The following is a 13,737-nucleotide window of genomic DNA, read 5'->3' as shown; positions in this document are numbered from 1 at the left end:
CAGGCATCTCTGCCAAATGCTAGGATAGCTTCCTTTTTAAAAACACACACTGTTACAATTACATGGTATTAATCATTGCTTTTGTTTCACTATGTTTACATATTTCCAGATAACAGTTAATTTATATGTATAAACTACAAATCAGGTGGCAAATCACTCAAAGTACAACTATAAAATAACTTGAATAGCGATAACAACATCGGTAAAAGCTTTTTAAAGGATTAGTACTAACTAATAACTCTACTTTACTGTTGTTGTGAGTCAAGGGGCAGAGAGAGATTAGCAGACGAAATCATTAAGGACTAGCAAAGGACCACAGCTTGCTCAGGCAAATGGCCTTGAGTTTATGCAGTATCCTAACTTTTTTCTCACAAGATAACAAAAGGCTTGCCCATTAAGAAATTGACATAACATTAAGAGTAGCTTTTACTTAGAGCTATATAGAGTGCACTCGCAAGATAGTTTAGAGAAACATAATTTCAGAAGACATTAATTGCTATTGCTTCTATGGATCCCCCCACATTCCTCTCATTATCTGAAAGAAAAATCTTGGAAAGGACATAAATCTCATGAGAATGTCTCACTGAGAAAGCCCAGGAACTACCTTCAGTCATAAAACAAGTCTCTTAGCAAAACATTCTTTTCTTGCTGACTGCGTTCCCATCCCAGGCCACGCAACAGGGCCATTCCACTACACCTTACCTAAGATCCTATTGTCTAGTCAAATTTTATTTATTTACTATATTCACACACTAGTTAAGTTCTAACTATATTCTTCTCAGAGTGTTCCACCATCTGCAGGTCAGGTAAGCAAGAAGAAAGGAATGTTTCTCTACTCTATCACATGAAAAGGCTAGGGAGGAAAAATGATGAATTAAATGAAGGCCAAAAGGTGCTCTGTGCACAGCCACTGCCTCCTACCCATTCACAAGTCACAATCTATTCTTTCTAACATGATTAAGAAGAAGAAATTCTCCTACAAACTTAACCCTTCATGAGGGATATCATAGCCAGCCTCTTATGTTTATGAGCCCAGTTCAAGGGGCTTACAGGCTTTTCTGTGGAACTCACACCCTCTGTCTCATTTCCAAAGAAATTACTACGAATCTACAGGGAAAGCACGGTACTATTATCCCTGCGCCATAAATAATAGCACACACCCAGAAAAGGGGGGGGGGGGATATAAGGCCAGATTAATTCAAAAAGTCAAAGAGGTAAGTATCGTTGTGTCTCTCCTTTGGGTGACTTCGTCAACCCGCAGCCATTGGTCTTCTCTGCTGTGACTTTGTCAATCAGCAGTTTTTGATTTTCTTCTGCTGTGACCTTGTCAGCCAGCAATTGTGGGTCTTCTTCTGCTGTGACCTTGTCAGCCAGCAGTCGTTGATCGGCTCCCGACAGTCTTGGATTTTCACGGACCCTTTATTGGTACACTCTCTTTAGACTTTTATATTCTAAGTGCAGATCCTTTAGTTGTGACCACTCTTCCCATTATGAATCAGTATTTAGGCCTGTTTGGTACTCATGGGTTTAAACACCCATAAATACAGCTTCAATGACAAGTCTCCTCAACTCTCCTAGGGTCCTGCTTAGACAGAACATCCTATTAATTTCTCCTAGATAGCTGATTAATACACAAGTTTTGGTTTTTTAGTCGAAAGGCCTGGTGAGCCTGATCAGGTGGTGGTGCAGTGGATAGAGCGTTGGACTGGGATGCAGAGGACTCAGGTTCGAGACCCCCGTGGTTGCCAGCTTGAGCGTGGTCTCATCCGGTTTAAGCAAAAGCCCACCAGTTGAACCCAAGGTCGCTGACTCCAGCAAGGGGTTATTTGGTCTGCTGAAGGCCCCTGGTCAAGGCACATATGAGAAAGCAATCAATGAACAACTAAGGTGTTGCAACGCGCAATGAAAAACTAATAATTGATGCTTCTCATCTCTCTCCGTTCCTGTCTGTCCCTGTCTATTCCTCTCTCTGACTCACTCTCTGTCTCTGTAAAAACAAACAAACAAAGGCCTGGGGATTTGGTCACAGCCTTTTCTATTCCCTCTCCCTTTGAGCCCAAATAGCTCAATATGACAGTTCGACATATTGGAAAGCAATCAATGAACAAGTGAGGTGCAGGAATGAATTGATGCTTCTCATCTCTCCCTTTCTATCTGTCTCTGCCTATATATCCCTCTCTCTGTTTTTGTCACAATAATAAATTTTATGGAGACTCGGAAAAAATGTTAAGTGTCCTTACAGAGAAACGCACACATGCATATACATACAAGATCCTGTATTCAACTTTAAGGAGTGTTTATTTATTCATGATTTCCAGGGGGAGAACCTTAGGCTCTCAGTGAAATCTACAAGTAAACTGGAAATAAATTCAGGTGATAGCAGATTGGCAAATGAAGCAGAGAGAGGTGTTGGTAGACCTGGGAAACATGGGTGTGTATAAAGGTGGAAACTTCCCAAGAAATACTGCCTGCACATTTTGGTGTCTTCAACATAAAAGTACCCAGAAAGGAGTAACAGAAAGGGAGTGCGGGAATAAAGATTTCAGGAGAGCACAGCTACTCAAAACGCCCACGGCTGTCTCCCAGGAAGACCCGCGGGCATGTTAGCAGGGTGCAGGGCTGCCCGGAGACTCTGGTTCCAGGCAAAAGAGTTGTAATAGTTGAACAGAGTCCAGCGAGTGATTTTCTTCATGATCTTCATTGGAATGCTGGAAGAGAAGTTGGACATGTGGTATCGGGAAGAACTGGAATGGTTTGACTGTTTCCATAGGAAGAACAATTAAAGCCACCATCTGCTACAAATATGCCACCTCATCTCTGAACACACAGCCATCCCCCAACAGAAGGTGGCAATTGGCTGAAGTCCTTGAGTCTTTTCCATGAAGTTATCTTCCATCCATCCATCCATCCATCCATCTACCATCCATTTATCCATCCATCGAATTATTAATTCTTCAGAGAATAATGTTTTCAGGGTTTATTTTGGACATGTAAGGTAGCAGTGCCACAGTAGATGGTGCATTCCTCAGAAAGATCACAGTCTCTTAAGTGACAGAGCTTAACAGACTAGGACACAATAGAATGGTAAGAGCTTTGGGAAATGTTCTCTGGTGATGAAGTGTTTTTAATGAAGAGCAGCTGCAAATGAATGAGGCAGCAACAATACTGCAAGTGGAGGACCCCAATCTCTCCAGGATTGAGGTGCCTTAAAGAACTAAGCTATCCAATTTATTAAGCAGAAATATGTCATCTTGCATAAGAAATTTACAAGCAAAATACAGTATATAACTTTATTTAGTTTTGCAAAACTCATTAGATTTCTCTTGTCCTTTCTAAGACATAACAGCACACCATCATCTGATTCCAGATCCGCAGAAAGCTCCAGTTGGGCCAAGCACCTCGTTCTTGGGCCTTCCCTGGACGCGACTGCGATCAGTCAGGAATGCTTACTCTCGACCTTCACTTCCTCAGAATTAAAACAAAAACAAAAGGTCATTGGGTGCTTTGGCTTTCCTGCAACAATCAAGTAAATTCATATCAGGTCAGAGGACACTTCCTGGAGGAAATCTGAACCTACAGCTCAGGGAGGGTGAGTCCCCTAAATAAACATGGGGACGGGTGGAGAGAGAGGCAGGCAGGAGTTTATTTTGAGGAGGAAATGTGAGGTCTAGGAGGGTAGAACTGTCTACTTGAGTAGGAGAATCCAGAGATGAGGATGGAATGGTGGGCAAGGGCCAGGTCCAGTCACCTCCGTGCTTAGACCCTCCTGAGAGCTTCCCTGTCCATCTCAGGAAACACTTCATGCAGCTCCATCACGTGGCAGGATGGGTAGGAGAGAGGAGTCTCATTATAATTGTGGGAACCTGGCTTTCCCTCGTTCCATTTCAGTTTTCACATCGTGTCCTGTACTGTGTTGTTAAGCCGTCCTGCATTTCTCTACCACCAGCTGACTTGGAGAGAGGAAATCCAGTGCACAGCATCCACAGTGGGGTGAAGGGTGGTTTTCCTGCTAGTAACGTGGGGCTGCCCAGTAGCACGGAGCCACACTTAGATGTCACTCACCTAAGTTTAACCGGCTTTAAACACAGTGAGTTTAGCTACGTTTCGTGGAGGTAAAAATACGCCAAAGCGCAGAACAGCCAAGCAGCCTGTGCGCTAGAGCAGCTGGACTCAGAAACCGGAACTGTCTTCTATCTAGACCAGGGGTCCCCAAACTATGGCCCCCTGAGGCCATTTATCCGCCCCCGCTGCAATTCCGGAAGGGGCAACTCTTTCATTGGTGGTCAGTGAGAGGAGCACAGTTCCCACTGAAATACTGTTCAGTTTGTTTATTTAAATTTACTTGTTCTTTATTTTAAATATTGTATTTGCTCTCGTTTGGTTTTTTTACTTTAAAATAAGATATGTGCACTGTGCATAGGGATTTGTTCATAGTTTTTTTTTATAGTCCGGCCCTCCAACGGTCTGAGGGACAGTGAACTGGCCCCCTGTGTAAAAAGATTGGGGACCCCTGATCTAGACCACCGCGAGGGCCCTCGGACAGGAAAACTTCAGGAGATGCTGCAGCCGAGGCTCCTGGGAACTGTAGTGTTTCCAATTGAAACCATGGGAACAGACTGCTTTCCAGAATTATGTAATTTATATTGTGCATGTTAAGCAGAGAGATGGGTAGAGCTGGCCGGTTTGTTCACTTGGTTAGAGCATCGTGCAATATGCTAAGATTGCAGTTTTGATTCCCAGTTAGGTGCATACAAGAATGAACCAAGGATTGCATCAGTACGTGGGGCGACAAATCCATGTTTCTCTCTCTCTCTCTCTGCTTTCCACGCTCTCTCTCTAAAATTAATTTTAAAAAATGTAAAATACAGGTCGACTGTCATTATACAAGACAATGTGAATATATATTAAAGTCGTGGTTTCGAGTTCGCTGTGTAACAGCCGAAAGGCGGCACAGCCTCTAGGGATTCTGGGAATGGTAGTTCTTGCTCAGGTGACCCCCCCTCCCCCCGCAGATCACGTGGACCTCTGCTGCTGGTTCCCTTACGCTCGACTGCCCGGATCGCGTACTTTGCTTGAAGGAGGGGACAAGAGCGGCGGTGAGTAGGGTTAGGAGCCGTGGTGGGAGCTGGTGGGTTGGACCCGGGATGAGTGAGGCTGGTGTGCAGTAGATGGAACGGGAAGTGCGGGAGGTTTCATTTCTGGAGCAGAGACCGGCCGAGACGTATTTAGTGGCAAGGAAATGGGATGCGAATTAGGTTGCTCAGAAGACGTGAGTTGAGGGTCCTACAGAGATCCTTCCGTCTCCCGCTGGAGCGGTTGAGCTGAAATTCTCATATAATTTTTGTGTGACCCAGACAGAGAGAGACAGAGAGACGGATAGAAGGGAGGGAGATGAGAAGCATCAATTTTTTGTTGCGGGACCTTAGTTGTTCATTGATTGCTTTCTCATATGTTCCTTGACTTTGGGGCTAAAGTAGACTGAGTGACCCCTTGTTCTAGCCAGCTTTCTTGGGTCCAAGCTGGTGAGCTTTGCTCAAACCAGATGAGTCCGCGCTCAAGCTGGTGACCTCCTACTTTTGAATCTGCGTCCCAGTCCGACGCCCTATCCAGTGTGCCACAGTCTAGTCAGGCTCATGTCATTTTTTTTTTTTTTTTTTGAGAGTCAGAGAGAGGGACAGACGGACAGGAAAGGAGAGATGAGAAGCATCAATCATCAGCTTTTCGTTGGGCGCTGCGACTTTTCAGTTGTTCATTGATTGCTCTCTCACATGCGCCCTGTCCACGGGCCCTCAGCAGACCGAGCAACCCCCTGCCGGAGCCAGCGAGCCTGGGTCCAAGCCGGCTAGCTTTCTGCCCAAGCCAGACGAGCCCGCGCTCAAGCTGGCGACCTCAGGGTCTCGAACCCGGGTCCCTCCACATCCCAGTCCAACGCTCTATCCACCGCGCCACCACCCGGTCAGACAGGCTCATGTCATTTTTAGGAGTTGGGATGGTTCTGGGCCATACAATGCACATAGGGAGGTTACTGTAGACGTGCTTCCCCGAGGTTTATTTGGGCTCTGGGCACATGAGTTCAACCAGAGCTAAATAGACAGGCATTCCCTGTGGTGGGTGGGGGTGCAGAGTCGACTATATAGCCCCCCTGCTTTTGGTAAGGGGACATCTACATGGGCCATGCGTGTGTGAATGGTTGTGGGAACCCCGGACTGATTGTGAATATAGAGTTCTGGATGTTTTTGCTTGTTTTTCTGGGGGTGACTGGCCCAAGTCGGTGAGTGAGTGGGGATGCGGTTGGGTGGGAGCTCTCAGGACCTGCAGTGCCTGATTTGTACAGTAAGGAGTGTGGAAACGTCACGTTGCTGCTCCACCCGCAGGTGCTGCTTCGTGGAAACACGGTGCGCTTTCACAAGGGTGGTTTGGAGATGTGACCCGGGTCAGGAGCAGAAGTCAATCTTGTGCTGAAATGTCTACGCGGCTGCTTGGTAGAATTTCAGGGCAAACACATGTCTGACCCACTGGCCGTTATGTTGGCATATCGTTCAGTCCTGGGAGAGCAGGACCGAGCAGAGTACAAAGAAGACATGGAGATCGTGAAGAATCTGACCCTAAATCATGAGGCTAAAGGTGAGAGTTGTTGAGAGTCTGGAGAGGTGAGGAGGAGGAGTAAGGCTCTGTTCTTAGCTGAGAGCACTGTAGTGACCCCAGCTGAGTAAAGGGACTGCTCCCTCTTTTTTGGGCTCCGAGGAGCTGCTCCCCGGGGCATTCTGGGAGGCCTGCACCCTCAGAGCTTTGTTCTTCCTCTAGGTCTGCCTTCGAACTGCACTGACTCGCTCCAAGAAAAGGAGGGAAAGCCCAAAACACTGGTGAGTTGGGGTTACAATTTTTCACTTTTTATTTTGAAATGCTGGCTCATTTTCCAGAGAATAGGCAGAGCTGGATATTCTCTTTTCTTGGGAAGGGATAAAACAAACAACATTAGACAGTTCATGCCTGTTTCAGGCACTGCGTTGGTCAATATGAAATGACTCCTGCATTTGTGTGTTTTATTTTCCTTATTGGAAAATCTACCCAAGAATAGTAGAGCCCTGCAAAGTGCAAAATATAAGGGATATTTTTGAAAAACTGAGAATATTAAAAATTTTAAATGTACTATTTGATTTCATTTCACATGACACTAGCTAAAGATACTGTCTTTCAGAGCATAGTATGGACAAAAAAATATGTGATTTTGAACTCAAATAACATGAACAAAAAAGTTCACCAAAAAAAGGAATTTTTGCAGGAATGATGGAGTGTTTGACTCTGGGTAGAGATGTCCTCCTGTTGTTTCTCCTAAAGTGGGAAAAATGTTCTTAATCATTTGACTGCAGGCCTAGTTAATTATTCTGAATGGGAGACCTTTCTTTTTCTAGAGGCTGTGCAGGAAGGGTCCTCATGGAACAGTCTGTAGCCAAACTCTTCCATAAGAATGTGTAGGGTCTCAGACACTCCTGAATGGGCCGTTCTCTCTAGAGGACACTTCCTCCTAAAGCTTCCTGGTTATGTGTTTTTCCAGAGTTTGGTGAGATTTTTACATACTTAAAATTTCTTTTTTTCTTTTTTTCTTAGTCTATTGTTTTAACTAGCTTTTAGTGTAAGATTCGGGCTGCTGTTGTGTTGTCTGGTGAGGCTGTGTAAGTAGTCCTTGTGTTGATTGTTTTCTTCATTGTACCTCAGGTTACATAAGTAGATCAGGCAGAACGGTCAGGGAGCCCTGCTATAAGGACTGTCATTTCTATGTGGAGGGTCAGCGTGATGGTGCATGTCCAGGCCTCCTCCTGTTGTATTAGCCACATATTTTGGGGCAATCATCTTTAGTGAACTCGCTAAGATGAGTCAGAAAACATGAACAAGTGATGAGAGCCACAGGCTGAGGAGTGAGTTGTGTTGGTCTCCAGAGTTTCCTCAATGTTTTACCTTAAATCTCCAGTATTTAACAAAGAAAGTATATTGAAGTGGAGAGATACAGGGTGTGAAAGAAAGAAAGAAGGAACCTATGAATTTAATACTGTAAGAAAGTCTAAATAAATTTCCCTGTTATGTAAAGTGAAAACAGCTTTCAGTTCTCTGCTGAGTTACCGTCTCTCTGTACTGAACATTCGCCCTTCCTTTACTGACTGTGACTTCTGTGGACACCAAATCCCTTTTAAAATAAAACTTTTCTGTGCATTTGTAACTCTTCTGTCTCGAAATTTCTCCATAGTGCATCCTCAAGGTCACCTTCATGAAAAAACACTATTTCAGGTTTTAATTTTTCTTTTTTGGACACAGAGACAGCGTTAAAGAGGGACTAATAGAAACAGAGGAAGGGAGAGAGAGGAAAAGCATGAATTCTTCATTGCAGCACTGCCAAGGTCCAGCCCCGGGGGGGACCCAGGGGTCCCACAGGAGGAGACGGTGTCGGCGAAATTCGAGTGAGAGAGCCGAATTCTTTTCTTTCTCTTTATTCTCTAGTTAGCATTTACTGCCAGGCATCTCTGCCAAATGCTAGTATAGCTCCTTTTTTATACACACACACCAAGTTACAATTACATGGTATTAATCATTGCTTCTGTTTCACTATGTTTACATGATTCCAGATAACAGTTAATTTATATCTATAAACTACAAATCAGGTGGCAAATCATTCAAAGTACAACTACAATATAACTTGAATAGCGATAACACCATTGGTAAAAGCTTTTAAAGGATTAGTACTAACTAATAACTCAACTTTACTGTTGTTGTGAGTCAAGGGGCAGAGAGAGATTAGCAGACGAAATCATTAAGGACTAGCAAAGGACCACCGCTTGCTCAGGCAAATGGCCTTGAGTTTATGCAGTGTCCTAACTTTTCTCACAAGATAACAAAAGGCTTGCCCATTAAGAAATTGACATAACATTAAGAGTAACTTTTACTTAAAGATATATAGAGTGCACTCGCAAGATAGCTTAGTAGCAACATAATTTCAAAAGACATTAATTGCTATTGCTTCTGTGGATTCCCCCACATTCCTCTCATTATCTTGGAGAAGTATACAAACCTCATGAGAGTGTCTCACTGAGAAAGCTCAGCAACTGCCTTCAGTCATAAAACAAGTCTCTTAGCAAAACATTCTTTTCTTGCTGACTGCGTTCCCATCCCAGGCCACGCAATGGGCCATTCCATTACTCCTTTCCTAAGATTCTATTGTCTAGTCAAATTTTATTTATTTACTATATTCACACACTAGTTAAGTTCTAACTATATTCTTTTTAGAGTGTTCCACCATCTGTAGGTCAGGTAAGCAAGAAGAAAGGAATGTTTCTCTACTCTATCACATGAAAAGGCTAGGGAGGAAAAATGATGAATTAAGTGAAGGCCGAAAGGTGCTCTGTGCACAGCCACTGCCTCCTACCCATTCACAAGTCACAATCTATTCTTTCTAACATGATTAAGAAGAAATTCTCCTACAGACTTAACCCTTTACGAGGAATATCATAGCCAGCCTCTTATGTTTATGAGCCCAGTTCAAGGGGCTTACAGGCTTTTCTGTGGAACTCACACCCTCTGTCTCATTTCCAAAGAAATTACTACGAATCTACAGGGAAAGCATGGTACTATTATCCCTGCGCCATAAATAATAGCACACTCCAAGATAAGGGGGCATATAAGGCCAAATTAATTCAAAAAGTCAAAGGGGGAAGTATCATTGTCCCTTTCCTTTGCGGTGACTTTGTCACCCCCGCAGCCATTGGTCTTCACTGTGGTGACTTTGTCAATCAGCAGTTTTTAATTTTCTTCTGCTGTGACCTTGTCAGCCAGCAGTTGTGGGTCTTCTTCTGCTGTGACCTTGTCAGCCAGCAGTTGTGGGTCTTCTCCTGCTGTGACCTTGTCAGCCAGCAGTTGTGGGTCTTCTCCTGCTGTGACCTTGTCAGCCAGCAGTTGTTGATCGGCTCCCGACATCTCCCCCTGCTTTTGTATTTTCACCGCTGTTTCCCTGAGACCGTTGTTTAAGAGTTGGAACATGACTGGAAGGACAAGAAGAGTGATAATTGCCACAGCTATTATTATGCCTATATCAGTAGCTAAAGAGGTCAGGCCATGCATAGAAAACATACTTTTAATGTTTTCAACAAATTGATCAGCTACTTCTGAGGCAGAGACTAAAGAGCCTGAATGTCCTAAGTTTTGTATCTGCTGATGTAATTCCTTCAAATCTAAACTAATATCACTATTATTCCATACACCTAACAAATGATTCTGTATATTATTCCATGCTATGATAGACTGATTGTATTCTAAAGGAGTCACACATATCCACCTGAATCCTGCATGGCATCTAAGAGTCATCCTAGCCTTCATAGCTAACAGCTCATTACCTATGTGAATAAAAGCCTCCTCTAAAGCATTCACTTTTATTTCTAACTTCCTAGCTAGAGTCTCCTGTACTGCTAATGCAAAAGATATATTATGAGATAAACTATCTACATGATTTGCAGTGTGAACTGATTGAGCTAAAGCAGTGGTGGAAGCAGCTACAGATCCTATAATAGCAATAAGAATAGTAATTCCCAAAATCAATTCGGCAACAAATCGCTTTCCTCGATGGCGAGCAAGCGCTTCAGAAGCAGCCTGTAGTGCATGCAACACTGGGTCATCATACCAAGGCTGAGACAGACTAACAGGTAACATTACATAAGGTGGCTGCTGCAAAATAAACATGACTTGAGCTTTGGTGTTATAAGATAGACAGTTTGTTAAAACACAGCGAGAGCAGGAAATGCTAAACATAGAATTATAATTGCTAACAGAAAGATTACTGTTCATTGTAGCAATCAAGAGTACATAAGGAGCCTGTACACAAGCCTGAACAAAAATATTTTGAACAGGATAAGGGCAAGGCCTAACCAAATATGCTGGTGCAGCAGCTGCTATTAGCTGCCAAAGCTTTGTTTGATACCTGGTGGTTAATTCATCCTGATAAGTCAGCTGTGCAGGTATCCATCCAGCAGACTGCCAACGTGTGATGATTTTATTTAAAGGATTATATTTATCTGACCAACTGTAATCGTATCTCATTTCCTGCACTAATTTTCTATAATCATATTCAAAATAAGGACTAGACCAATCTTGTAAGAGAAATTAACATTATATGCAGTATAATTTATATAATTGTAATATGCACATTCTTGCCATGGGGGAAAACCAAATCTATTTTCCACAGACCACCAGTAAGGCTCTTGAGTTGCCTTTTTTGGAGGATAAAGTTTACATGGGTGAAATCCCTTAGGAGGCAAGGTAACAGGATTATACTCATGGGTGTCAGGGCCTCCAGGCATTAAAATTGTGAGAGACCATAAGTCTCTTGTAATGTGTCCAGGTTTATTACTTTTAGGAGAGTCAGTCAAAATGGTCTTAAGTGTAGTAGGAAAACACCCAGAAATCTTGCGAGTATTATTAAACATAAAACATATAGGTACATTATCCGTTTTTCAATGAAATGAGAAATTTGAATCAGTTTTATGCATAATAAAAGAACTAGATGATCCTCCCAAAAACTTAGTATGATTATTAAACACAGGTATATCATCTCCTCCCCAAGTAACAGGCTTAACTAATGGTGGATTTGGAATATAAGCCCAATAAGATTTGTTTTGTCCAGTAGCCTCAACATTAAGCACCTGAATTGAAAGTACAGCTAGCATAGCAATAAACATATTAACAGGGTTATGATGTATGTTTTGTCGATGACAAATTAAATTAGCCCTCTCAGTCAATGCCTTCAACTGGTTCCAGGTTGGTGGGTTGACAGTTCGAGTAGAGTGAATCATCCGTTGACTATGATAGGGAGGTCATCTAGCTTCCTGTAGTGACAATCGCTGCATCACTCGAGTAACAGGATTATACGGAGAGCTCTTTGATGGCTTTTGCTGGAAAGTCACTGGTGATGCAGGTGGCACAGGAGTCTCCTTCTGGCCGGGAGGGGGCAGCAGTGGCAGCGGAGGCCTCTGGTGAGACTTGGCGAATCAGCCAGTCTGGGATTCAGAGAGGCGAGTCAGCGTCCTGTGGAAATATACAAGCATACCCTCTCCCCTGGGTTAGAATTACATCTGGACCTTTCCATTGACCTGTCAATAAATCCTTCCACTTTGCCATTGGTTTAGGCTTATCCAGATCCAGATTCCAGTGTCTCAGCATGCGAGTGTGGCCTTGATAGTCTGTATTAAGATTGTTAATAACAAACAAAGCATGATTTAAAAGCTGATGTGGGGAACTATATTTTAACTCACCTTCCCGTAGTTTTTGAATCTGCATTTTCAGGGTCTGATGAGTCCTTTCTACTATACCTTGTCCCTGTGGATTGTAAGGGATGCCAGTATTATGTGAAATATTAAAGGTGTTACAAAACCTTTTAAAGGCAGCTGATGTATATGCTGGAGCATTATCAGTTTTAATAGCCTTTGGCATTCCTAGAATAGCAAAGCAGTGAAAAAGATGTTGTACTACATCCTTAAAGGCCTCTCCAGTTCGTGCAGTACAAGCAACAACATTTGAAAAGGTATCAACACAAACATGTACATAGCAAAGTTTGCCAAAAGATGGAATATGACAGACATCCATCTGCCAAAGGTCATTGGGTCGGAGTCCTCGTGGGTTAACTCCAAAACTATGATTAGAAAAGTGAGTAGGGCACGTGTTAAAGCTACAAACAATAGCTTGAGCAGCTTCATGAGATAGTTGAAACTGCCACCGGAGTGCAGATGCATTCTGGTGATGTAAAGCATGGGAAAGTTTAGCTTCTTCTACTGCTGTAAACACTGCTTTCTGCTGTGTAAGAAAATCAGCAAGACGATTTCCCTCGTGTAGTGGTCCTGGAATAGAAGTGTGAGAGCGAATGTGGCCGATAAAGAAAGGGAGAGTTCTGCAATGAATCTGCTTTTGTAGGCTGTTTAAAAGTGAAAAAAATAGTGGTTAGATGATGTGGCAAAGAAGCAGTTTCAATGTAAGGAAACATTTTAACTATATACTGTGAATCAGTGAACAAATTAAAGGGAACATGTTCCAATTTTTGAAATGCTGTTATAACAGCAATAATTTCTGTTTTTTGCGCTGATTTCTCCTGAGTTTCAGTGATAATATGCTCATCCCCTATAATTGTTACAGCTTTACCATTAGATGAGCCATCAGTAAAAACCAGTGCGGCTGGTGGCGGCAGCGGATTTCTAGAAGTCTTAGTGGGAAAAATGACTGATTGTCTTTTTAGAAATTGCAGCAGTGGTGAGCAGGAAGATGAAATAAAACCTGCCCTGTAAAATTACTAAAAGCAATTTGCCATTCTGAATTTAGCTGTAATAATGCTTGAAATTGATCCTTATTATAAGGAACAATGACTTCCATCATTTCTTTACCAAACAACTCTCTGCTGCGGTTTCTTCCTTTAATTATAAGAGTAGCCACCAAATCAGTATAGGGCATAATAACTTTCTTGTGAGAGACAGGTAAGTGAAGCCACTCTAGAGGGCCATTCTGCCACAAACATCCAGTAGGAGTGTGTTCAGTGGCTAAAATCACAAGCTGCCATGGTTCCTCTATAATAACTCTGACTAAATGTTGATTATTAATTACTTCTTCTATTTTTCTAAGAGCTTTTGCCACTTCTTCTGTGAGCTCTCGAGGAGAAGTTGGATCAGCATCTCCTCTCAAAATATCAAACAATGGCTTAAGCTCTGCTGTAGT

At 42.9% G+C, this 13,737-nt stretch overlaps 1 protein-coding gene across 5 annotated transcripts in view; it reads left to right on the top strand.

Annotated features, from left to right (window-relative positions):
• Window positions 1-13,737, top strand: part of LOC136308198 (zinc finger protein 585A-like) — a 126,949-nt gene that overhangs the window by 92,754 nt on the left and 20,458 nt on the right. For 2 of the 5 annotated variants that reach the window (XM_066235416.1, XM_066235419.1), the window contains exons 1-3: window positions 5,035-5,096; window positions 6,375-6,624; window positions 6,805-6,863. The exons of 2 other annotated variants lie outside the window; for them this stretch is intronic. In XM_066235416.1, coding sequence (XP_066091513.1) covers window positions 6,504-6,624; window positions 6,805-6,863 — 180 coding nt within the window. In that variant the 5' untranslated portion in view covers window positions 5,035-5,096; window positions 6,375-6,503. Of the gene's footprint in view, window positions 1-5,034; window positions 5,097-6,374; window positions 6,625-6,804; window positions 6,864-13,737 lie in introns of those variants that run through there. One more of the 5 variants, XM_066235417.1, reaches the window with a different exon arrangement.

This window comes from Saccopteryx bilineata, chromosome 6 (genome assembly GCF_036850765.1).
Source record: "Saccopteryx bilineata isolate mSacBil1 chromosome 6, mSacBil1_pri_phased_curated, whole genome shotgun sequence".
NCBI lineage: Eukaryota > Metazoa > Chordata > Mammalia > Chiroptera > Emballonuridae > Saccopteryx > Saccopteryx bilineata.
The sequence above is the reverse complement of the archived record's forward strand: the minus strand, read 5'-3'. Positions and strand labels throughout refer to the sequence as shown.